A 24,324-nucleotide genomic window follows, 5' to 3' on the forward strand; every position below is an offset into this window, starting at 1 on the left:
CGCACCCCTGCAAGTTCCTATCCTGGCTCTGCCGCTCTTAGGCGCTATGAGACCAGACCAAGGGCGAATTCTTGAACCTTTTTGCGGCTCGCTTTCTTCATCTGTAAAGTGGTGGGGTTATTGGGAGGGTACAATGATCTAATTCCAATGCATGAAAGGTGCCGCTGGAACAGCCCCTGGCACGCAGAAAGAACGCATTAAGGGCCCACTGTTATTTGCTCTCTCCTGGCAATCACCACCTCTGCCTGATGTTATCACTCCCCTGCTCCTGGGATGACCTGCCCAGGCCCGCGTCCGGGTGCGGTGCTTCTTCCCCCACCCTGGGCCCCAGTGGGTGAAATGAGGGTGCTGTGTTCTATGATGTCCAGGAAGGTGGGGACCCTGGCATACACCCCGTATCTGCCGCATAGTAGGGGCTCAAAAGTAATTCTGGTAGAGGAATGCCAGGACAAGAGCCCACCTCGGAGGCCTCGAAGTCAGCTCTGAGCTGCACAAGTTTTTTACCTCTTTGGCAGGTGGTCACCCTGCCTCCTGATTGGACGGTGCACTCAGCAGCCGCGGGAGCCTATCAAAAGCTACCAGCATCTCCCTGGGTCTGTGCACCTTGAGGACGGATGCCCCCTTAGCCCGATTCAGGCCTTCCTCCTTCTCCACCCACATTCCTCCTAGGTGCCGGCTACCCAGGAACAGCTGGGGTCTTAGCTATCTCCTAATTTGGGCTGCCTCAAGGAGGCTGCTAGGGTCAGGAATCTGGGTGTGTCTCAGCCTTGAGCTCTTGTGAGCCCCGACCCTCTTATTCAGACGCACCCCATCCCAGGGTTCCCATCCCCCTAGCAGACATACCCCCTTCCCAAACACGCATCCCCTCCAGCCTGCCACGTCCTTCTTAGAACCTCCGCCCTGTCAGGAACACTTCAGTTCCTGCCCCTTCTACCGAGGACCACTCAGGCTTTTGTGAATTATCTGAACAGGCCCTGGCTTGGCTTCAGAGCTGGAAGGGTCTGGGATTCGGTGGGGGCTGCTTCAGGCTCCCAGTGGGTGTCATTCTGAACCTCAGCCTCCACAAGACACGAACTGACCTCTGCAGGGGCACCGTCCTTCGCCCAGTGGCCCAGGCCAGAACGGTGCCCCCTCACTATCCCTCCACTGGAACATCAATATTTCAGTCCACCAACAGGGGTCAGATCAATCCCCTTCTCTCCAGCACTCTCAGCAGCCCCAGCAGGGGTCTTCATGGACCCTGCCCAGGGGCACCTCCATCCAGGGCAGCCAGATGGCCTCCTTCACTTCCACCCGCAACCATTCCTCGCTGAGGAAGCCATGGCAAGGCTCCCGTCGCCACCCACCAGTGCCTTGACTTGGCATTCTGGCCCTGCAGGCTGTTGAGTTCCCCACTCCCACCCCTCTCCCCACTTTCCCTCTGTAATACTGATCTGATTGTTGGGGGGCTAAGGGGGAGAGGGGGCAGGCTGCATCTGGCTTTCCGGTTTGGTCAGGAAGCTCCCTCTCCTCCTTTCCCCTTAGTTTGCAAACCCCTCCTTTAAGAAGGCTCAGGTCCGGGACCCTGGGCTGGATTAGCGCATCCGCTCGCTCTGAGCCACCGCCTCCTGTCCCCGCCCCTATGACAACTCCACATTTGCATTATCTGCCCCGCAGGGCCGGGGGGCGCCCGGAGGGGCGGTTGGCCCTGTGTCCTGGCGCCGGCCAGCTGGGGGCCCGCTGAAAGTATGTTGAATGAAAGAATGAGCAAATCAACCAGTGAAAGTAGGAAATTGGCAACTGCTGACATCACCCAGACCATGGTGGGGGGAGTGTTGGGGTGGGCCTGGGGGGGGAGGGGCAGGGCTGGGGGGCCTGGGGGTGGGGCCCCGCGGGAAGAGTTGTGGAGGGCGTGGCCACGCTTGACGGACGGGCCCACAGCCCACTGCGAGAGGAGGCCGACGGGCCGCTCCGCCCACCGGCGGCAGGATAAAGGCGGAGCCGGAGAGCCGCGGCGCTCGCGGACTGCTGGAGGGGTTACCTGCGGCAGGTGCTCCAGGCAGACCCAGAAGAGAGAGGACTGGCACGGGGCCAGGCACTACGAGGAAGATGCTGCGCGAGCGGACGGTGCGGCTGCAGTACGGGAGCCGCGTGGAGGCGGTGTACGTGCTGGGCACGTACCTCTGGACCGATGTCTACAGGTGAGCTGGGCCTCCGCGCCGGCCCAAGACCCCCTCCGACTCCGGGCTCGGCCCGAAATCTGGGCCCAAGAAATCCTGAGACCCTCGCCAGACTCGGGGTCACGGACAGCCTGCCTCCAGCCCGAGTCGTCCCTCATCCGACGCCCCCGCGCCCAGAAATCCTAAGAACCTTGCCCAGAAACCTGACAGCCCCCAAACTTTGTGTCAGCCTCCCCGGAATCCGGAGACCCTCCCAGACACCCTGACACAGCCCCAGCACCCTTACTGCTCCTTTCCAGGCGCCAGACCTTTCACCACCTCTCCCGCCCCTCTCCCAGGACGACCTCAGCACCCACTCAGCTTCCCCAGCATCCTCTCCTCTTTCCCTTCCCCGCTCTCCCCTCAGCACCTCCCTTACGCCCTCAGACCCTCCTGGCTCACCACCCGCCTCAGCCCAGCCCCTCCCTCCACTCCCAGATCAGCTGAGCTTCCTCCAGGATTTGCCAGGGGCTGGGGCAGGGCCAGAGGGGAGCTGCCCAAGGGCGGAATCTGGCCGTAGGGGTTGCCTAGGCTCCAGCTTCGCCCTGTGGGGGCTGCTGGTGGTTGCCTGTCACCAGGCACTGGCCATGAGCTCCCTGTCCCCAGATGCCTTCCCCTGACTTCACGCTGGGGTTGGGGAGGGACCTTATTCCCCCAGACCGAGGGTGTGAGGTGGAGTCTTTGTCAGAGGCACTGTCCTGTTCAGGATGCTGTTCCCCCTGGCCCTGTTCTCCTGTCCACGAATCCTGCTGGGTTGCAGGATTTCTGAGACAGCAGGACCTGGGCTGGGGGAATTGAAGTCAGGGATCCCCTGCTACCCAAGTGCAATGCCCCGTCTCCCCACCATGCATGGGGCAGGTCTGGCGAAGGTGTGGCTGGTGTGAATGAAGGAGTGGAGAGTCCAGGGTGGGAGCCTGCAGCCCTCTGTTCCAAGCATTTGAAATGTTCCCCACTGCTGGCGTGGGAGGGGTCAGTGCTGACAGGAGGGAGCATGCAGGACCCAGGGGTGGGGACCCCATGCTGATACCCTTGGGCAAGTCCCCTGAGCCTCTCTGTGCCTTGAGCTAAGCTGGAAGTGCCAAAGTGGCTTACTGCTCCCAAATCGTTCTGTCATCTGGAGCGCCCTGCCTCTCTCAGGCCCCCCCACCAAACCCCATCCCTGTGTCTTCCCACACATCCTCCCCAGCCCATTGTCTCTGTCGCCTCCAGTGGCCCTGGCGGCCCTGCTGGCCTGTCTCTAGCCTCTTCCTCATCAGGCACTGGTCTTCCCTGAGAGCAAAGGGCCTGGTCACCGTGCAGACCAGGGACCCTCTCCACTCATTGGCCCCTGGCTTCAGTTGTCCACATGTAAACCTCAGGGGTGGTTTCTGAAGGTCATAACACAAAACTGGAGTGTGGTCCAGGCCTCAGTGGCCTGGGAGCGCTCCCCTCCCTTCTCCACCCCCCGAGTCCGAACTAGGCACTGCCAGGGAGTGGGACGGGAGCCAGGACGCTCAGGTCTCTAAGCCTCAGCTGTCACCATACCCGCCTGTTTGTTCACTGCGGTACTTTCAGTGCAGCCTGAAAGGCTGGCTTGGTGCCTCCACTGAGGGGTGGGGAGTAAAGAAGGGGTTCAGGCTCAGGCCCCCTGCCCGCCCTCTGTCCTGGCAGAGAGAGGCCCAGCCCGCGTAGGGGCAGGGAGCAGGGGAGATGTGGACTCTGGCAGGGGGCAGACGTGTGACGATCCCCTTTGTCCTTTCTCAAGAAACCAGCCGCAGCCCCAGCGACCCTCACCTCCCACCTGCACTTCACCTAAGACTCTCCGCCACCCCCAAGAGAAGCAGTACAGTCTAGACCAGCGCTGTCCAGCGGAAATAGAATGCAAGCCACAAATAGAGCCACATGTGTAATTTTAAATTTTCTAGTAGCCACATTTTTAAGGTTAAAATAAGCAGGTAAACTTAGTTATAATAATATATATTTTATTTAACCTAATATATCCCAAATATTAGCATTTCAGTATGTAATCAATGTAAAAATTATTAATGAGCTAGTTTACATCCTCTTTTTCTTGCTAAGGGTTTGAAATTCAATGTGTATTTTATATTTACAGCCCAGCTCTATGCGGACTCACCGCATTTCAGGCACTCGATAGCCACAGGTAGCTGGTGGCCACTGTATGTGCTGAACAGCGCAGGTCTAGAGCAGCGCTTCTTAACCTCGGCACCAGCTCATTTGGGGCTGCATCATTCTTTGTCGCCAGGAGCCGTCCTGTGCGTTGTAGGATGTTTAGCAGCATCCCTGGCTTCTAACCCCTGGATGCCAGTAGCAACTCCCCAGTTGTGACAATGCCAGCAGTCCCTGGCGGGCCAAGTCACCTCCAGTTGAGAACCACTGGTCTAGTGGACAGAGGCCCCTTCTGAAACTAAGGAGACTGGGCCATTGTTACTCCTGATAGCTGTAGTGGTAAGAGCGGCTGTCAGTATTAATAGCAGGAGATATTAGTGAGCACTTACAGACCAAATGCATTATCTCCTCTCTTCCTCTCCACAGACCTTGGAGGCTGTGCTAGGATCATCCTATTGTGTAGATGAGGAAAGTGAGGCTCAGAGAGGTGAAGCCATTTGCCTGATGTCACACAGGACTCAGGTCTAGTTCCGTGTGGGTCAGAACTCAGGCTCTGAATCTCCACTCCAGCCTGTGTGACCCTAAAACTAGCAGGTTGAACTGGGTGCACCTCTCAGCATGTGTCCCTCCCACCCTCCACCCAGGCCATGAGCCCACTGCCCCCGGAGACTTCACCCACTTCCAACTGACCCTCCACTTCCCACTGAGCCCTTCCCCACCCAGACACAGGTCCTGACCCAAGACCCCACATGATGCCCCAGGGGCTCCAATCTCCAAGGAGACGCCAAGGGACAAGGTCTGGTGGACCCTGGGCCTAGTTAGTGAGGGAGTAGTGTCTTGACCCCTCACTCCTGAGTCACAGAGGCAAGTGAAGAGACCTCAACACCCACCCCTTTTCCCAAGGGCTCTGGGCCGCCTTTCCTGAGATGTACACACGACCTCCTTCCCCTCCAGACACACAGCAGGGGCCTCTCCTGCCCCTTCCTCAGCAGGCCCTGAGGGTCACCCTCCCTCTCCCAGCAAAACTGGTCCTTTGGGGATGATGACCTGACCCAGCCACATTCTGAGTAATGGCAAGCTATAACTAGAGGCGCAGAAAAAAGGAAGTAGGATTTTTTTTCTAGAGATTTCCTTGGCGATCACTGTTGAAGATACTTGCTGTTTCCTTCTACCACCCCGAAGTGTACTTATCTTAGGTCTGGCACGTGTACGCCTTGTCCCCTCACCATCTCCCCTGATGGTCCCTTTAGCTGGCAGCCGTTTCTCCACTGGGGCTGGCCTGGGTCCCCATCTGATTCTGGCTTGGAGTTGGAGAGAGGACATTGAGTGAGCGGCACCCCCGTGTCGGTTTCACCCTCCCCGCTCACCTCGGCCGGACACCCCCCGAGCCTGGAGGGATTGGAGAAGGGGCAGCCTCGGAGTAAATTAATGGGGTGGTCGCGCTCTGCCCGACTCTCCCGCAGACTAGGCTGTGCAGACAGCTCCTCCTATCCCTCCCTGGTTCATGCGTCTGTCCTGGGGCGTGAGAGTTCTCAATTGGGCCGGTGTCCCCTTCTCCCTGGTGGAGAGAGGTCAGGACCCGTACCCTGAGGTCTGCAGGAGCTTCAGAGCAGAGACGATGGTATCAACTATCTCTTGCCTCTCCAGGGCTTTCTCCTGGTTACATTTGACTCACGATGAGCCCATGAGGTAGGAAGTAGGGGTGATCCTGTGCCCCTTTCTCTGAGACACCCTAAGGCAGAGGCTCGCCAGCCCTTTCTCCCGGCAGGGTCTTGCCCATCACTCTCTGGCAGAAGATAGGAAAGGTGGTACCAGGGCAGGAATTCCTAGACGTCAGCATAGCAAAATGCTGGAAAAACAGGGCATGGGGCAGTTCCATATCCTGCCTTGGAGAGCCTGCCGAATCTAAATTCATCCCCATCTCGCTCCCTCAACTCACTCAGACCCCCTCTCGCTGTCTCTTGGTTGGTCTGAGTGTTTTAGAAGGTATCCTTAGGCAAAGGCCAGGGAGGGTCAGCAGTCCGGCCTGAAGCAACGAGGACTTGGCGCCTCCCCGTAGGGCGCCCGGCCCCATCTCCTGCTGACTCCCCTGCGCGCATTCCACTCCGGCCACGTTGGTTTTGTGGGTGCTCTTGGCCCTGGAATGCACCCCCCTCATCCCCACCTCAGGGCCTCTGCAGGTGCTGTTCCCTCTGCCTGGAACACTGTCCCCCAGACCTCTGCGAGCCGGGCGAGTCTCAGCTCACGTGACCTCCTCCAAGCAGCTTTCTTGACTCCACCCCATTTCGCAGTGCCCGACCCAAAGCCCCAGTCACTCCCTACCTCCTGACTATTGTTTTTATCTTTGCAGATCTTATTATTTACTTAATATTACTAGCTAACTTATTCTGTACCAGGCAGCCTTCTGGGCACCTTGCACACGCATCTCACGTGTACTTAATAATTTACAAGTGTTTAAACCTCACAACAACTTTATGAGTTAGGTACTATTTTGGGGGAAACTGAGGTCAGGGATGTTTGTCCAAGATGGCACGGCTGGTAAATGGCGGTAGTGTGGAGACCAGGCCCGTGACTGCTCTGCTGGGCCGCCTGCTAGGGCTCGTGTTTTAGGCTCGTCCTCTCCCTGCTCACTGTCTTCCTTCTTCCTGTGAGCTTCCTGCCCTCAAGTCACTGAAGGGCCCCTTGGCTGGCTGAATGGATGGATGGCTGTGGCCAGGGATGCATGTGGACTGGCCTATCGTTGGCCTGTCACTGGGCTCTCCACCCCCAGCCTCAAGGGATGGATACCGTTGGACGGGCCAGTGGAAGGTCAAGGGCATGTGGCCGCGTTTGGCCAGAGCAGCACTTGCTCCTGAGAGAATGACAGGAGGTGGCATTCAGGCCAGGTCAGGTGGCCCCATAAATCAGAACAACACCCAGAGCCCTCGACTCGACAAAGGAAGCCCTGCCAGGAGCTGCTCCAGGGCCTGGGCATCAGGCTGGCTCCCGGGCAGCAGCAGGGTCCTAAGGGGCAGCTGGCACCCTGTGGTTCGAGCCCACAGCCCCCTGCACGGCTGGGGTCCCTGAGAGCCTTGCCTCCCTACCCACAGGGCCTGAGCACAGTGGCAGGGGCTCACCCCAGTGCCCACCCCCGGCTGGACAGGCACACCTGTTCAACTTTGGGGGAGGCCAGTTTTCGGAGACAGCTCTGTCTTGCCCAGCCGGGCCCAACCCCATGCCTGGGGCTTTGACTGGCCCAAGCCTGCTTATGCTGGTCACTCACCCAGGAGCCCAGGGCAGGAAGCCAGCCTTTGGTCTCCCCTCTCTGGACCTCTGAGCCCCACGTGCAATGTAAGTAGGGGCTTCTCATTTGATCCTCTCCCGAGCCAGGCCTGACAGTCCCCCTCCCCCGCCAGGTGTCCCTACCTGAAGGACCTTTAAGGAGGACTGTAACCTCTGGCTCCTCTCCCAGGAACAGAGCAACCAGGCCCGGAGCTCAGAGCACTTGAGTTTACCCCACACCCTGCCCATCTCAGTCTGTCCCTGAGACTCAGAGCAGGTGCTTGCCCTCTGTGGGCTTCAACGTGCTCATCTGTAAAACGGGATGACATTAATACAGGCCTCGTGGGGTTATCGAAAGGATGGACTGAGGTCACGTGGGCCAAGGGCATGAAACAGTGCCTGGTACATAATACTCAGTAAGTGGTTATCAGGAGTTAGTGTTGGGTTTATTATAATATTAGCAAAACAAATAATAATGAACTATGGCCTCAGAAAGTTTATAACGTTCATGGGAGAGAAATGTTGAACAAGTGTTAAGTGTTGTTTGAAGCACCAGCAAAGGGAGGGAGAGATGAGTCCTGGATCATAATAGGATCAGGGAAGACTCCCTGGAGGAGGTGGCAACCTAGCTGAAGGGTGGACAGGGGTTCACAGTGTGACCAGGACAGGCCATGCAGGAGCAAGTGTACCTGGCAAGAAAGTCGGGACACGTGGGGGCAGAAAGGGCATAGTTTCTGTAGCCTGGAGTGTAAGACTAGAGGGCGGATACATTTAAACTGGGGCTTTGAATGCCAGGCTCAGGTGTTAAACTTTGTTCTGCAGGCAGGAGGGAGTCATTGAAGGTGTCTGCGGAGGGAGTGACCATAGATTAGATTGTTTCTTCCCTCAGCAGAGGGACCTTGGGCAGCTGGAGGCACCAGTGCCTAGCGAGAGAGGCTGCTGAGCTTACCAGGCACAGAAGAAGGCTGGCTGAAGACAAAAGTCATGTTTCGTCTTCACCCATCCCTGTCCAGACCAGCTACCCACCCCAGGCCTCCAGCCACCACCACACCAGGCGGCTCCCGGAGGGTGCTCGCCATGGGGTTGCACGCCAGGTTGGCACCCACAGACCCCCTCCGATTCCTGCAAAGACCCAAGGACAGGGTGTTAAACCCAGCCTGCCAGGAGCTGGGCTCACTGTGGAGTAAGCCCCGCTGGTGTTAACAAGGCCCAGGGCAGGCGGACAAGCTGGGAGAGCCAGGTGCCAGCGAGCAGCAGGCACGTACTGCCCTCGAGTCCCAGGCTGAGTGAGCATCCCAGCCCCGCAAGGCCAAGCTGGTGACCCTCCCCACTGACTGAGCGAAGACCAGAGAGGCTGACTGGCTCCCTAGAGGCCACACAGCATTTGTGGGGCTGAGCAGATATTAGGTCACAACACCCAGAATTCTCTTGGGCCAGGCACAGTGAACATCCCTCTTCTATCAATACATCTGACACTACTTTGCAGTCTTGCTCAATGTTCCTTTGGTTGACTCCTGAATCCATTGCCCACCCTGCACCCTGGTGGATCTGTCTGCAGTGCAAAAATGATCACGTCTCCCCTGCTCAGAAGCCTCGGTGCCCGCAGGAGAATGGCCAGCTCCTTGCCATGATCTGGGTCCTCTCCCCCCACCCCTCTCCCTCCCCTTTGCTCCCAAACTCCAGCCACGTTTACCTCCTTCCAGTTTGTTGAACATGCTGGGCTAGCTTCCACCTCAGGCCATCACCCAGGCTGTCCTTGCTGCCTGGAAGTCCCTGCTCCTCTTCCTCTCTTCGCTTTGTCCAAATTCAGCGGTTCTCACACTGGTCCCCAGACCAGCAGCAGCAGCATCACCTGGGAGCTTGTTAGCAACGCACTTTGCTCCCACTGTATATGTGTATCAAGTCATCCTGTCATACACTTTAAATACATACAATTGTATTTGTCAGTTTTTCCTCAGTAAAGTTGGGGGGGGGAGAGAAATGCAGTTTCTCTGGCCCCACCCACCCCATCTGCTGAATCAGAAACTCTGGGGGTAGCCCGACAACCTGTATTTTAACAGGCTCTTCAGGTGTTGCCGATGCAACTCGAATTTAAGAACCACTGATTTAACTAATTCTTAACTATCGTTTAGAGTGTAAAATTTAGACCTCAACTCAAATGTGCCACTTCCTCCACGAATCCTTTCTCGACCTCCAGGCGAGGGCTTCATGGAACCCCATACGTCTCCTTTAGAGCAATTTTCACAGCTGTAATCACATAATTGTGTAATCCGTCGGAAGTCCTTCTCTTCCACTGGAACATTTGCTCCATGGGCCCCGGGAACATATTATCTTTTTTGCTCTACCCCACAGGACCTAGTATACGCCTGGCACATAGTAAGTGCTCAATAAATACATGTTAAGTGAATGAATGACCACATAAGCAAGTCCCCTCTTCCAGCCCTTCCTGCAGCAAACATTTACTTACCGTGTGTCTGTGCTAAGCCAGGTGCTGGAACAAAAAGAAAATCCAATCTCTACCTTCAAGGAGATAAACTGCCACAAGGGGAAATAAACATGGATGGAGACAAATCAATTGAGTCGTCAGAGAGGGATGGGCAGTTGCCAGGCAGAGAAGTCAGGGGAAAGCACTACAGGTAGAAGGAGCAGCATATGCAAAATGCATGGTGAGATGACACCATGCAGGGAGTTGAGAGGGTGGGAGGAGTTGCAGGAAGTGAGGCTGGGGACTCCAGTTGAGATGCGGTGGCTAAATGCCGCTGGGCGAATACCAGGCTACAGAGTTTGGATTTATTGTTTGGTAGACACTGAAGAGCCATTGAGTATTTTCAAGCAGGCAGGTAACCTGATTTCTTTTTTTTTTTTAATCACTCTGGTAATACAGTTTGGGAAACCAAGAAGGGTGGGTCCATTCATTCGTTTATTCCCAGAATATATATTGAGCATGGTCACGTCCTGGGTACTGGGCTATGGGGGGCAGTGCAGATGTGGTCCTAGCCTGTCCTTCCATCTACATATCTTTAGCCTCTTTTCCATAAGCAGGAGGTCATGGCCACCACCATCCCTGCTCTACTTCCCTCCGTAACTTCCTAGGCCCCTCCCTGCAGCATCCAGGGACAGTCAAGGTGGCGGCAGCCCCTGGCTCTTGGGTTTCTGCAGGGGATTCTGAGAGGTTCTTCCTGGGGAGGGAGGGAGGCAGCCATCCGGAGCCACGGGGGACAGCCACGGGGGACAATAGATGCCTTTGTTGCTTCTGCCAGGGCCGCTGGAAGAATAGTTGTTTGCTCAGCTCAGAGCAGGACTGGTGCCGGGGTGGGAGGGTGTGAGTCCCCAGAGCTCCAGTGTGGGTGGGGCGTTAACCCCCGAGCCTCTGCAGCCTCCTCTAGTTTCTAACTGGCTCAGAGGAATGAGGGTGGCAGGAAGCATCACTTATATCTCACTATTGTCAGAATCGAGGCCCTAAAGATTATCCTGCCCTGTGAGTTTATAAAGCCATTTTTTCTAAATAGAGTTGTATGCAGAAACCCATTATATGAGACAAGATGAAATAATGTGACTCTGCTTAAAGGGAGGGTGGGGGTCTGGCAGAGAGATCCCCAGCTTTTCAGCACCTCCTCCCTACCCCTTTGTCCAGTCCTGCCGCCTCTGTGCTCCCCAGACTCCAGCCACCTCTGACCTGGTCCCATTCTCTCATTTTACACTTGATGAAATTGAGAGAGGAGAAACGCCTTGCCCAAGGCCACCAGCAGGTTGATGGTCAAACCCAGGACTTGCACTAGGGGAATGTTTCCTAGATCTGAGCCTACAACTGCCCAGACTCCCGTAATTTTTACCAAAAGCATATTCTACCTCTAGTACCATTAACTTAAAAATTTTCTTTAAACCAACTCTTATTTTTGTTATAACTTTAAGTGGAGATCTTATATGATTACCATAAATGCCCAACCTTTATCACTTGCCATAAAAGATAATACATTTAATAAATACGTAAGTCTTCTTTTAAATTGTGCATCCATGTGCCACCTAAAAGCATCTCACATGGGTACCCACACCTCCTTTTGGGATTTGCTGCCTGGAGCTGCTAAAAGGTTCACCTGTGTCCTGCTCAGCTCCACCCTCTTTGCTGAGTGTGTGTGATGTGCCAGCCGTGTGCTAGGCCCTAGAGGAGACCAGACCCTGCCCTTGCGGGCTTACAATGCAGAGGAAGACAGACACCCGGGGTAACACCATGAGGCAAAATGCAGGCACCCCGTCCCCCGTCCCCGCCGAAGAATGAGAGACAGGAGGGATGGGCGGTCGTCCTGCATCTTATGGGTCGGCAAGTGGACACTCAGAAGGAGCGAGGGACACACTCAAGACCCCCTCGGCAAGTCAGCGGCAAAATTGGGCTTGAACCCATATCTTTTGCACGTGTGCTCCCAATCCAGGGTTTCTACCCAGACTCTGTGCCTCTCCTAATGCTGGATGTGAATGGAGGGCAGCAGACCACAGCCAACAAGTGTCCCCATGATGGGCTGAGGAGTTTAGAAGGGGACAGACAAGAAACAGAGTGGTTCTGGAGCTTCTCTTACAAGCTCCTTTCCCAGCCCTGGACACAGGCTGCCTGACCATTGCCCAGCGGTCTCTCCTGCCAATGCCCGAGACCAGTGGTCTTTGCCAGTAACTCCCACAGTCTATGGCCTGGATCAAAGAGACCCTGCCCGGGGGCCTCTGCAAACTCACACTCAGGGCCTTGGCCATCTCATCCCAGGGCTCTAAGCACCAGAGTGCATTGCTGCCATCTAGACCAGTGGTTCTCAAAGTGTGGCCCCTGGACCAGCGGCACCAGCAGTTCCTGGACACGTGGTAGAAATGCAAACTCTCAGGCCCCACTCCAGACCTACTGAATTTCCGAAATGCTGAGAAGGGGCCAGGCAATCCGTGTTTCGACGAGCCCTCTGGGTAATGCTTTTGCTGCCACTGCTACTGCTCCTGAACCTTGAGAACCACTGGCCTAAAGCTCTCATTCAACCCTGGTCACTGTTTACAACTTCAGCTGCCCCTCAGGCATGCCAGCCAAACTCTCTGGGAATGGGATCCACAGATCTGTAGCCTTCAAAAAAGTGAAGATTTAAACAGCACCCCCTGATGATTCTGATGCCCGATCACAGTGGAGGACTCTTCGGGAGCCCAGGAACACCAGGCCTTCAAAATAGCAGACGTGCCTTTGAGGCAGACACTTGTACCTGTATCTTAGTCCCAAATCCCATGAGAATCCACCCAAATCCCTCTGAGCCCTTTTCAGCCTTTAGGAACCTTCAGACGGGGGTGGGGGGGGGCTGGAGATTTAGCAAAACTGCCAGCCCTGGGTACCTTCCTCCTCTATCTCCCCATCCTGCCTGTTATCTCCCCTTAAGCCAGTGTCTTAATCTGCTTGAGCTGCCGAAACAAAATGCCACAGGATCAGTGGCTTAAAAACAAAAATTTATTTCTCAGAGTTCTGTAGGCTGGAAGTCTGAGATCAGGGTACCAGCATGGTTGGGTTCTGGTGAGGACTCTCTTCCTGGCTTGCAGCCAGCCGCCTTCTGGCTGTGGGCTCACATGGCCCTTCCTCGGTGCACGAGAGATCACTGTCTCTCCCTCTCTCTCTCCCCCTCTCCTCCCTCTGCCTCTTCTTACAAGATGACCAATCCTATCAGATTAAGACCTTACTCTCATGACTTCATTTAACCTTAATTATCTTCTAAAGCCCTGTCTTCAACTACAATCAGATTGGGAGTTAAGGCTTCAACGTCTGAATTTGGGAAGACTGAAACATTCAGTCCATAGCAAGCAGCTCAAACCAGTTCGTTTTCTGCCCTGAAATCTTGATGGCTTTTCAAGAATTCCAAAGTTATTTCCCTTTCAATAGAAAACCACTCCAGAGCCCCAAGGAATGACTCTCAGAGAGAATTCCAAGCTGTGAAATCTGTGACAGAAAGTAGGGGTCTTTGTGAAAGAGCCAGCCCACGCTTGCCCCTTGAAGACCCGAGTTCCAGGCTTCTTCTCTGTGCAAACCCAGCACTTTGACACCTGCCTCCTTTCTATCAGCCGAGGTCTCCTGGCCTTCAGCTCAGACGCTGGACAGGGGTTGGGAGACAGGGTTCTAGGCCTGGCACTCTCTTTGGAGCAAACTCATTCCTCTGTCTGAGCCTCAGACCTCCACCCATACAGTATCAGGTGGCTCCCAAGCTGGTTGCCTGTCAGAAACACGAGGAAGCGTGTTAAGAATTCAGATCCCCAGGCCCCACCCTGGAACATTCTGACTCAGTGGGTACAGGATTGGCCCAAGGAATCGGTAATTTTTTTTTTTAGGCCAAAAGATGTTTTCATTAGAATACAGTGATTTTTTAAAAAATTAAAGTATAGTCAATTTACTATGTTTCAGGTGTACAGCAAAGTGATTCAGTTATATCAGTTATATGTACACATATATGTGTATATATAGTCTTTTTCAGATTCTTTTCCATTGTAGCTTATTGCAAGATATTGAATATAGTTCCCTGTGCTATACAGTAAGTCCTTGTCATTTATTTATTTTACATATAGTACTGTGTAGCAGTTAATCCCTAACTCCTAATTTATCCCTTCCCCCACTTAAGGAATCTGTAGTTTTAACAAGTGCCCTCTTCACTACCAGGTGATTACAGTATAGCTGGGTCCCTAGGGAGACCAGGCAGCCTGGGAGTGTCCTTGCAGCCTCGTCCCTCCAGGAGTCTTCTCCTGAAGCCCCTTGTCCCACCTGCCCAGGAATCCCCGTGACCGCCCTCCTCTCTCCATACAGCGCAGCCCCAGCCGGGGCCCAGACCTTCAGCCTGAAGCACTCGGAGCGCGTGCAGGTGGAGGTGGTGCACGACAGGCAGCCTGAGGAGGTGGCCGCCGACGGCAAGCAGCGCTGGCCTCTCTCGCCCAGCACCACGCTGCGGCTCACCATGAGCCAGGCGAGCGCCGAGGCCAGCAGCGACAAGGTACCGTGGCCGGGGAGGCGCCCCTGCGAGGGCCGCGGGAACTGGGGACCGACGGTGCTGGCATCAAGACAGGCTGGACCAGCGCTATTGATTGAAGCAGCATGAGGGCCACACGCGTCATTTTATGTTTTCTAACAACCACATTAAAAGAGCAAAAAGAAACGGGGGGACTTAATTTTGATATTTTTTCCTTAACTCCATCATCAAAATATTATCATTTCAACATGATATCAATGTAAAAAAAGTAACTAGCTTACATTCTTTTTTCACATCAAGTCTAAATCTGCTGTGCATTTCACACCTGTAGCACATCTCAGTTCGGACTTGCTACGTTTCAAGTGCTCAATAAACATTCGCAGCTAGTGGCTATGGTATTAGACAGCCTGTTGTTAGATCATAGAATGATGACTTCATGGCAGGTTAAAATCGTGTGCTGCTGAATGACGAACTATTAGAATCATTGGAAGTTACAGCCACAAACATCCTTGGTCTCATCGTGTATCAGACGGGATGCTGAGCGCCCACGCAGCAAAATGATTTGCCCAAGTGCTGGAGCCGAGACCAGACTCTCTCTTCCCTAAGTTCTCTAATTATGAACTTCACTGTGTGCCCCATGTCATTGATGACGCTGGGCGTTTTCCAGTAAGAGCAACCTAAGCCCCGTCGTTGCTTGGCGGCAGCTAGACACACACCAAGGCAGATGTGCGGCCCCCACAAGCAGCAAAATGCACCATGCAGATGCACTCTGAGAAAGGGGAGTCCCATATCTAGTTGGATAATCTGAGAAAAACAGCCCACCAACCCAGGAGTACTTCCTGGAGGAGAGGGTTCAGATGTTTAGAGAGGGTCAGCTTGACAGTCTGTGAGGTGTGAGGGAGGGAGGTGGTCGTTGCAGATCTTCCTGCCTGTGATCTGTGATCTCTGCCCTTCTTTCCCTCCCAATGTGTCCCCTCCCTGTCAAGGTCACCGTCAACTACTATGAGGAGGATGGGGTCACCCCCATCGACCAGGCTGGGCTCTTCCTCACGGCCATTGGTGAGTTGACATGGCTATGGCCTGGGTGCCTTTGTTCCCCAGGGGCTGGCATTGCTGCTCTTCTCAACGACACTTGGGCTGTTTTCAGTGCTGCTGACCTGGCACTCAGAGCTTCCTCTGAATAATGCAGGCCCGAAAAGTGATGCCACACGTGCCCAGGCCCTTATGTCCTGGGGTGGGGATGCTGCAGGAGGAGGCATGCCTTGGTCTGCCAGCAACTCACCCCAATGTCAGGGTCCGCATCGCAGGCTCTGGGGGCCATGGAGGAGAAAGAGCAAAGTCTGTTCCTCTCCCGCCTCTCCCCTGCAGCCTGGAGAAGAACTTGCCTCTCATAGTGAGGGGAATGACCTGTCTACAGAACCTGTGCTATCCTCAACAATCCAAGCTACACACTTGCCTTCCCCAGACCCAGCCCAGGGACACAAAGATGCAGCCTGGGTCCTTAACTCACCTAGTCCAAGCCCTTCATTTGATTCACAAGGACACTGAGGCCCAGAGAGGTTAGGGAACTAGTTCAAAGTCACACAGCAACTCAGTGGCAGGGTGGGTCCAGAACTCAGGATCATTCCCCTCCTGGGTTCTTCCCATTTGCAATGCACTCCCCTGCCCTGGATACCAGGGCACGTAGGTTGTGGTCTTCTGAAGCTTCATTCACTCGACTCCTCTGCAGTGGAGGTATTACTTTTTTTAATTTTAAATCAGATAATGTTTAAGCCAGGGCGACATTTCAGTGGGTCATTTTGTCCATCCAGCTTCAGTTTCACATTGATAGAGTGGCCACATGTCAGGGGGAGGGAACTACCAGTTACTGAGAGTCAACTATGTGCTGAGTGTTAAAAATAACAATGTCTATTTTCTGAACACCTGCTCTGTGTCCGGGACTTAGGTGAAGAGGTGGCATTTATTGAGCACCTACAGTGTGCCAGGCTCCAGTACTAAGTGGTTTACTATCATGATCTCAATCTATGCTTACATCTATTCTGAGAATGCACACTAGTATTGTCCCCATTTTACAGATGAGAAAAATCAAGGCTCCTAGAAAAAATAAAACGAACAAAAACTTACCTGAGCCCACAAACCCTGAAAGTGGTTTGTGGGACACCCCACCATTTCAATTATCTCACATCCTCCAGGGGTCTCAGAACTGTCCCCACAAAACAACTAGTTCCCAAGCCAGCCCCTCCTTCTCCAACCCTGTGTCTTTAGCCACTGAAGCAGGCTCAACAGCAGTGCTCTCCTGCTTCTGAGCTTATTCCCAAACGGGCTTCACTGCTGGCCACCTGCCCTTCTTTCCGCACCAAGGGAGTGAGTACCTGGCCTTGGGGGTGGGGGGTTCCTCAGAACAACCTCGGGGGGCCTTGGGAGATGAAACCCAAGCCTCCCGGGTCGCAGCTGAGGGCTGGCACGTGTGTCCACCTCACGGGCACACAGTGCCCCCAGATTGTCTCAGGTGACCGTCCCTGAGGAAACCTAACCCCACAGAGACAAGGACACCTGAGGACATTAGCAGGAAGGGCAGTGGCCAGAGGCCTGGCAGAGAAGGGAGATGCCCAGGGGCTGACGACACCACTAACGAGACTTCCACCCTAAAGCATGGCAGACTCGGGATGGACGGCAAAACAGTGCACTGTAAGGAGGCAGGGCTCTGCTAGGAGACTCCAAGCTTGTGCTCGGAGCAAGCCTGTCAGGGTGCTGCAGGCATGAGAGTCCGAAGATACCAAATCCGCACGTGATGAATGACCAGGCTCATCCTTCCGGGGTTCCGAGGCTGTGCTCTCACTGAACAATGATTTCTTTAACTGCCCCAAGTTCCAGATATTTAGGTTCCGTGGGTCAGTGAAGTGTCCCCTCTTCCCCACCCCCCACCAAAAAATAGTAAACCTGACCATTTTGACACTTGGCCAGAAAGAAAAGACAGGAATAAAACCATTTACCATCAATTATCACCATCATTTTAACATTTTAACACCTAAAGAGTAGGCAGGGCATAATCTCAGAACAAAAGACAGTCGTTTACATTGCAGAAATAAAGCTTTATAAAAAATTCACCCCATTGAACTCGCGTTTCCTGTTCCACCAGCAATCCTAGTGAAAATTGGGTTTCTTTTGAGACCCACTGGTCTATCTGACCCCTCCGGGTCCCATATTCCCTCAGGCATCTACCCCAGGAGCCCCTGAGCCCCATGCCCTGAGTAATCATGCAGGGGCAACACCCCAGAGGCAGGAATGCTCTGAATGTCCCAGGATGGTGGGGCTGCCCCCAAGGATGTATCTGAGTCTGTCTCACCCTAGTTCTGTGCTGAGTCCACGCTGAGCCAAAAACATCCCTGACTTCAGAGCGGACAGTGTTCTGGCTCTGCCTCGTCCAGCCACATTGTGACCACCACCCTGAGCCTGTTTCCTCATCTGCAAAATGCGATTCACGGTGAACTCTTGCACAGTGTTTACAAGGGTTCAGTGGGATGGTGCATCCCGAGGGCCTGGCGTGGGCTAGGTGCTCAGTTGATGCTCTTTGCTTTCCTCCCTTCCTCTTGGGGCAGTCCATTTTCCCTCTGCCTGGATGAAGCTGAGGAACCTTCCCGTGCCTCAGTCTTCCTCCTGAGATTCGAGAACGAAACTATAATGCCCTTGGCCAAATCAGACTGTGGGTCTTGGTCCCAGTCCTGCCAAAAACCTGTTATATGCCCTCCCCCTCCAGACCTCATTTTTTTTTTTTTTGTCTGTACCACACAGCTTGCAGGATCTTAGTTCCCCAACGAGAGATTGAACCCGGGCCCACAGCAGTGGAACTGCAGAGTCTTAACCACTGGACCCCCAGGGAATTCCCTAGACCTCCTTTTTCCCAGCTATAAAATGAGAGTTTTGAGCTCATTGATCCCTGAGGGCCTCTGAGCCCCCGGTTAGGGCTGATTTGCCAAGCCCTCCAGGTTAAGGGGGAAAGTGGGAGGGGAGGGATCTCGGAGGGAGGAATAATCTCACCCTCTTTGCTGTGGTCCTGGCAATGAGAGCAGTACATGTACAGGAGCCTTGAGAATTTTTAGCATCAGCTAAGGCCCTCATTCCTTGCATCCCCTCCGGAGAGCTGAGGATAACTGCCCTAGTTGGCTGTTGGGGAAGAGAATCCTTCCTCCCCAAGCTGCCCAGTTAGGCAAGAAGGCCCGGCACCCTGCCACTGTCCATGGGGGCCGGAAGCCCGCCAAAACTCTTATGCCTCTGTGTCGAAGCCGAGGCAGTGTTTTGATTCTCAGGGCAGACTGCCTTGAACCCAATCCCAGTGACATTTCCAGTTAATCTGCCCCATACCCCAGGTGCCACCTGACACCTTGGGGCTATTCTGGGGAGCTGAGGTAGGATTCAGAGCCTCTGGGAAATGTCTGGACCCCAGAGGCCCTGAAACAGATGTCCTCTCCCTCCTTCCCCAGGGAAGACAGAGCCATCCCGGGAGGCCAGAGCCCTGCGCAGACCATGCCCGCCCTGCTCCCGTCCCCACAAAGACCATCCCTTGGAATCTAGATAAATTGGACATTGGGGGAAGCTTTGAAGGGGAGAAGTCCTTGAGGGATGGCTTATAGCTTGAGGGTGTTTCTGAGGGAGGGTGGAGGGGAGAGGAAGCCATTCCAGTTGACTGTGAAGTTGGGTCATGGGTCATAAGAGAGAACGTGTCGAGCACCGTGGGAGGTCGGGAGGTGGGCGATAAGGGAGCCCCATTACGCAATGCCTGAATTTCATAATGGGAAGTCAGTGAAACTTGTCTGAATTTAATAAACCCAGAAAGAGCAATAAGCACGTTATTCGGTATTATAGAGATTGCCTCAGGCAGGTGAGGGGACGGGCTGGACAAGGAACTCCTGGGTTTTTTTAGAAGCTATTTGGTACTCTTTGATTTTTTTTTTGTTTTTTGCACTGTACAAATATTACATTGATTTAAAAAATTTAATTTAAGAAATTCATAGTGGGGAGTTCCCTGGCAGTCCAGTGGTTAGGGCTCGGTGCTTTCACTGCATGGCCTGGGTTTAATCCCTGGTCAGGGAACTAAGATGCTGCAACCTGCGCTGCACGGCCAAAAAAAAAAAGTAAGTAATGAAGTAAAGCACAATGAAGTGCTTCATAATTTCTCTCCTGTGCCCCACTGCTTTCACAGACCACAGGATCCGTGATGTGGAACCATCTTGCAGCCTAGAGACCAAAGCCACACGGCTGCCAGGGTGGGGAGGTGGCCAACTTCCCTGAACTTCACGGGAGCAAGTCCTGGTCTTGAAAGGCAGGCTTGGGTTTTGGAAACAGCCCAGGGTAGAGATCAGCCTCAGACAGTGGAGGGAACGGCCAAAGGCAGGAGTCTGGAGTCAGAGACCCGAGTGGCTCTGCACTCTCTGGCTCTGCACTCTCTGGGGACTTCATGGTCAATGCCCTGCTGGGTGTCTCTGTTTCCTCATCTGTATGGTACGGGTGGCTGGGTGGAGAGGGGGGCAATTGAAGGGAAAACACACATGGGAAGTGCTGTACCGTCCACAAAGAGCTATACGCGCAGGAGAGATTGTTATCTTGAAAAGCAAAGAGTGATTCCTGGAGGAGGCTGGGTCTGCAGCCGGTCCCCAGGCAGGAGCTTCAGGAAGCCAGCCTCCCCGAAAGGCAGCATTCCCTAGGGAGTGTCCCGCTGGAAAGTTCATGAAGGTCTGGGAGCCAAAATCAATATTGTTGCTCCAGGACCTTGATGTTTATCCACCCTATATATTACAAGTTTACATCAGCCTCTTTAACAGTAGCTGGTAGTGCCGCCTTCTTGGCTTTCTCCCTAGAATTCTTATCCTGCACCAGCCTCCCAGCTCATCAGCCCAATCTGCTGACAGGTGACGTCTCCAAGTCTGGGTTTGCTCACCTGTAAAATGGGAACAATATTTATCTCATAGGACTGGGGGCTTCTTGGGAGCAGGCACGGGGCCCTGATTGCCCACCACTGGTCCCCACGACTTGTGTGGTGCGTGGAACACAGTAGATGCTCAACAGTGATTTGCTGCGTGAATGGGATCAATGGGAAGAGTTTATTTAACTATTTCCTATAGCGCCTGACAGTGGGGCTGCAGAGGTGGGAGTGCTGCCTCTCCAAGGACCAGGTGCCCTTAAAGCCCCCCCGCTCCTACCTCCTTCAAAACCCAGAAGAGCCACAACCAGGGTTAAAAGGGAATCGGACTGTGGGCAAAGGGAGGCCCCGAATATAATACCCCGACTTAGGAGAGAGAGAGAAGATGTTTCTGCCTCTTCAGGGAGAGAGCACGCCTGCCAAGGGGACTGCCCAGGAATCCATTCATTCCCACCCAACTCCTACCTCGGTGCAAGTCATGCTCAGCATGAGGCCGAGCCCACTAGGCAGTTCGGGGCCCTGAACCCAGCTTAGCTCATGTGTCGCGCCCATCACCTTCCCAACAACTCCCCTGCCCCGCCCCGTCGGTCTGTAACTCAGGGAGCCATGTTGCCTTCCAAAGGACACTTGGCGATATCTGGAGACATTTCGGTTGTCATAGCTGGGGGGAGTTACTGGCATCCAGGGGGCAGAGGCCAGGGATGCTGCTTAACACCCTGCAGTGCCCAGGACGGCTCCCACAGCAACGACAACAAAAATCCGGCTGAAAGTGGCAGTAGTGCCCACCATTGCAATTAGGGCAATTCATCTAACTGGAAAGGGCCCCACTTTTCAGATAAAGAAACTGGGGCTCAGAGAAGCTGTCTAACCTGCCCAAAGCCACACAGCTTATAAGCAGAGAACCAAAGTTGAAGCCCAGCACCGTCTGGTACTAAACCTTGGGCTCATTTCAATGCCCCACACGGTCCCCACAGCAGGCCGAGGGATAGAGAAGGTCCCTCCCCCAAGAGAAAGGATAAACAGGGACCCTGCAGTGGATCCTCTATCTGGTGGCCTGGCCTCTTGGGCACCCTCAGATCAAGAGGGGTTGAAGACCCAGTTTCCCACCCAAAGTAAAACCCTCAGTCCTTAGAGGTGGGCCCTAGACCACCAGGAGTTCTGGGAGAGAAACGCACACACGTGCACATATGCACACACGCCTAGGGCAGACTAGGAAAGGCAGGTAGGGAATCCTATGAAAGTTTTCAAAATATGAGCTTTGATTCAGACCAGACGCAGTGTGTGCTTCAGTTCTGCTAATGCGACCTGTGTGCCCCCGCGCATGTGACTTGGCCTCTCTGAACCGAGGCTCCCAAATCTGTCCAGTGAGGCTCATCCCATCCACCACCCAGAACTGACTGAGGAACAGTAAAGGGGTGAGAGATCCCTGACCCACCTGGCAGCCCCTCCAAGAGCTGCGCAGTCTGCACGGTATCTGCTCGTGTTTCCATCCCACAGTGGGGGGTGTTGAGGTAGGGGGTTGGCTAAGATGCCCTCAGCAAGGCACTCCCCTTCTGGGAACCAAGCAAATGGGTGAGCTGCACCCTAATCCCACCCTAATCTTCCCCCTGTCCCAGGCCTACCCAGTCTGGCAGGCTCAGCAACTCACCCATGTGTCTGTCCCCAGAGATCTCCTTGGATGTGGATGCAGACCGGGATGGCGTGGTGGAAAAGAACAACCCAAAAAAGGTACCTCGCTACAAGGGCAGACTGAACGGGGGGCTTCCAGGGCCAGAGCCCCAGGCTGGGTCCTGCAGGTAGCCGTGGTCCTCCCAGCAAGCTTCAACAACTGTCATTTTACAGATGAGGAGACAGGTTCCCAGACACACACTCCAATGACAGAGCCCACCAAGGAGCAAGCTCCTTAGAGGGACAGCGATGGAGCAGGTTCCCGAGTCCCAGTGGCTCCCATCCACAAGATGGGGACACCCAGTTCATAGAGTTGGTGGAAAGGATGAATGTCCTGCCACAGAGGAAGTACTGCCAAAGCATTTGCTCTTATTATTTTGCCTTTTTTTTTTTTGGACCATGGGGAGCAGAAGATTGCATTAATCGTTTCCAATTCAAGGCACATCATCTTTAATGGTGCGTGCACAACCCCTCTCCCGTTTTTAGTTTTTCATTTATTCATTCATTCGTTCATTCATTCATTCATTTATTCTCTTTGATCCTGCATTCCCCACTCCCATTCTGCTCCCCTACGAAGGAGCACTTCAGTGGTTTTAACACATCACTTTCTGTTCTTGTGATTCTTGCGAAACATGCGGTGTGGTTTGCGTGTGTGTATTTTTAACTTGTGCAGACAGATAGCATTGTGTTCTCCAAGTCGTTGATTCCTACTTTTTCCTCAACCCCATTTTTAAGCTCTGCTGGTTTTGCTCTATGCACATCCAGGCTTCTTTTTTCCATTTTCTGCCCTTGTATGGCATTTAAATTTTTGCCATGGCCATACATTACTTTTTTTTTTTTTTTTTTTTTTTTTGCGGTACGCGGGCCTCTCACTGTTGTGGCCTCTCCCATTGCAGAGCACAGGCTCTGGACGCACAGGCTCAGCGGCCATGGCTCACGGGCCCAGCCGCTCCGCGGCATGTGGGATCTTCCCGGACCGGGGCACGAACCCGTGTCCCCTGCATCGGCAGGCGGACTCTCAACCACTGCGCCACCAGGGAAGCCCCCATACACTTCTTTTATAATAACAACGTAAAGTCTGGTTTAAATTATATGGAGATGGATACTTTAAAAAGCTAAATAAATACAGCCCATTGAGAAACCTGGGGCCTAGCAGCCAGCTGCAGACTCTCTGCATGTCCTCAGGCCTATAGGGGAGCCCATTCCCCCAGCCTTCTTAGGGGGCTCTGCCCCAGCCCTGCCTTCCTGAGGGCAAGGCAGCCCCACACATATGTTCTCTGTGTCCATGGCCAAGCTACGTGCCAGTAGGCACCACAGAGGCCTCTGAGGCATCCAACTTCCGCTGAGGAGCTGGGGAGTCACCCAGTCCCTGTGGGTCTGAACTTACCCAGGCTTCCTCCATGTGGGCCAGTGAAGTTTCATATGTTCTTTACTCATCCCATAAATATTTTTTTAAATTTTATTGAAGTGTAGTTGATTTACAATATTGTGTTTAATTTCTTCTGTACAGCAAAGTGACTCAGTTATACATGTATATATTCTTTTTCATATTCCTTTCCATCATAGTTTATCCCAGGATATTGAACATAGTACCCTGTGCTATACAGTAGGACCTTGTTGTTTATCCATCCTATATATTACAAGTTTACATCTGCTAACCCCAAACTCCCACTCCTTCCTTCCCCCACCCCACCTCCCCCTTGGCAACCACAAGTGTATTCTCTATATTTGTGAATCTGTTTTTTGTTTCATAAATATCTTCATTTGCATCATATTTTAGATTCCACATATAAGTGATATCATATGGTATTTGTCTTTCTCTTTCTGACTTACTTAGTATGATAATCTCTAGGTCCATCCATGTTACTGCAAATGGCATTATTTCATTCTTTTTAATGGCTGAGTAATATTCCATTGTGTATATGTACCACATCTTCTTTATCCGTTCGTCTGTTGACGGACATTTAGGTCATTTCCACGTCTTGGCTATTGTGACTAGTGCTGCTATGAACATAGGGGTGCACATATCTTTTTGAATTATGGTTTTGTCCAATATATGCCCAGGAGAGGGCTTGCTGGATCATATGGTAATTCTATTTTTAGTTTTTTGAGGAACCTCCATACTGTCCTCCATAGTGGCTGCACCAGTTTACATTCCCACCAACACTGCAAGAGGGTTCCCTTTTTATTTTATTGAAGTATAGTTGATTTA

General features: G+C 53.4%; 1 protein-coding gene across 1 annotated transcript in view; it reads left to right on the forward strand.

The window, feature by feature from the left end:
- Nucleotides 1–1,980: 1,980 nt before the first annotated feature.
- Nucleotides 1,981–24,324, forward strand: part of PADI2 (peptidyl arginine deiminase 2) — a 46,917-nt gene continuing 24,573 nt past the window's right edge. The window contains exons 1-4 of the mRNA XM_030876970.2: nt 1,981–2,180; nt 14,368–14,551; nt 15,514–15,586; nt 22,111–22,172. Of these exons, the coding sequence (XP_030732830.1) occupies nt 2,089–2,180; nt 14,368–14,551; nt 15,514–15,586; nt 22,111–22,172 (411 nt within the window). The 5' untranslated portion in view covers nt 1,981–2,088. The remainder of the gene's footprint in view (nt 2,181–14,367; nt 14,552–15,513; nt 15,587–22,110; nt 22,173–24,324) is intronic.

This window comes from Globicephala melas, chromosome 1, assembly GCF_963455315.2.
Source record: "Globicephala melas chromosome 1, mGloMel1.2, whole genome shotgun sequence".
NCBI lineage: Eukaryota > Metazoa > Chordata > Mammalia > Artiodactyla > Delphinidae > Globicephala > Globicephala melas.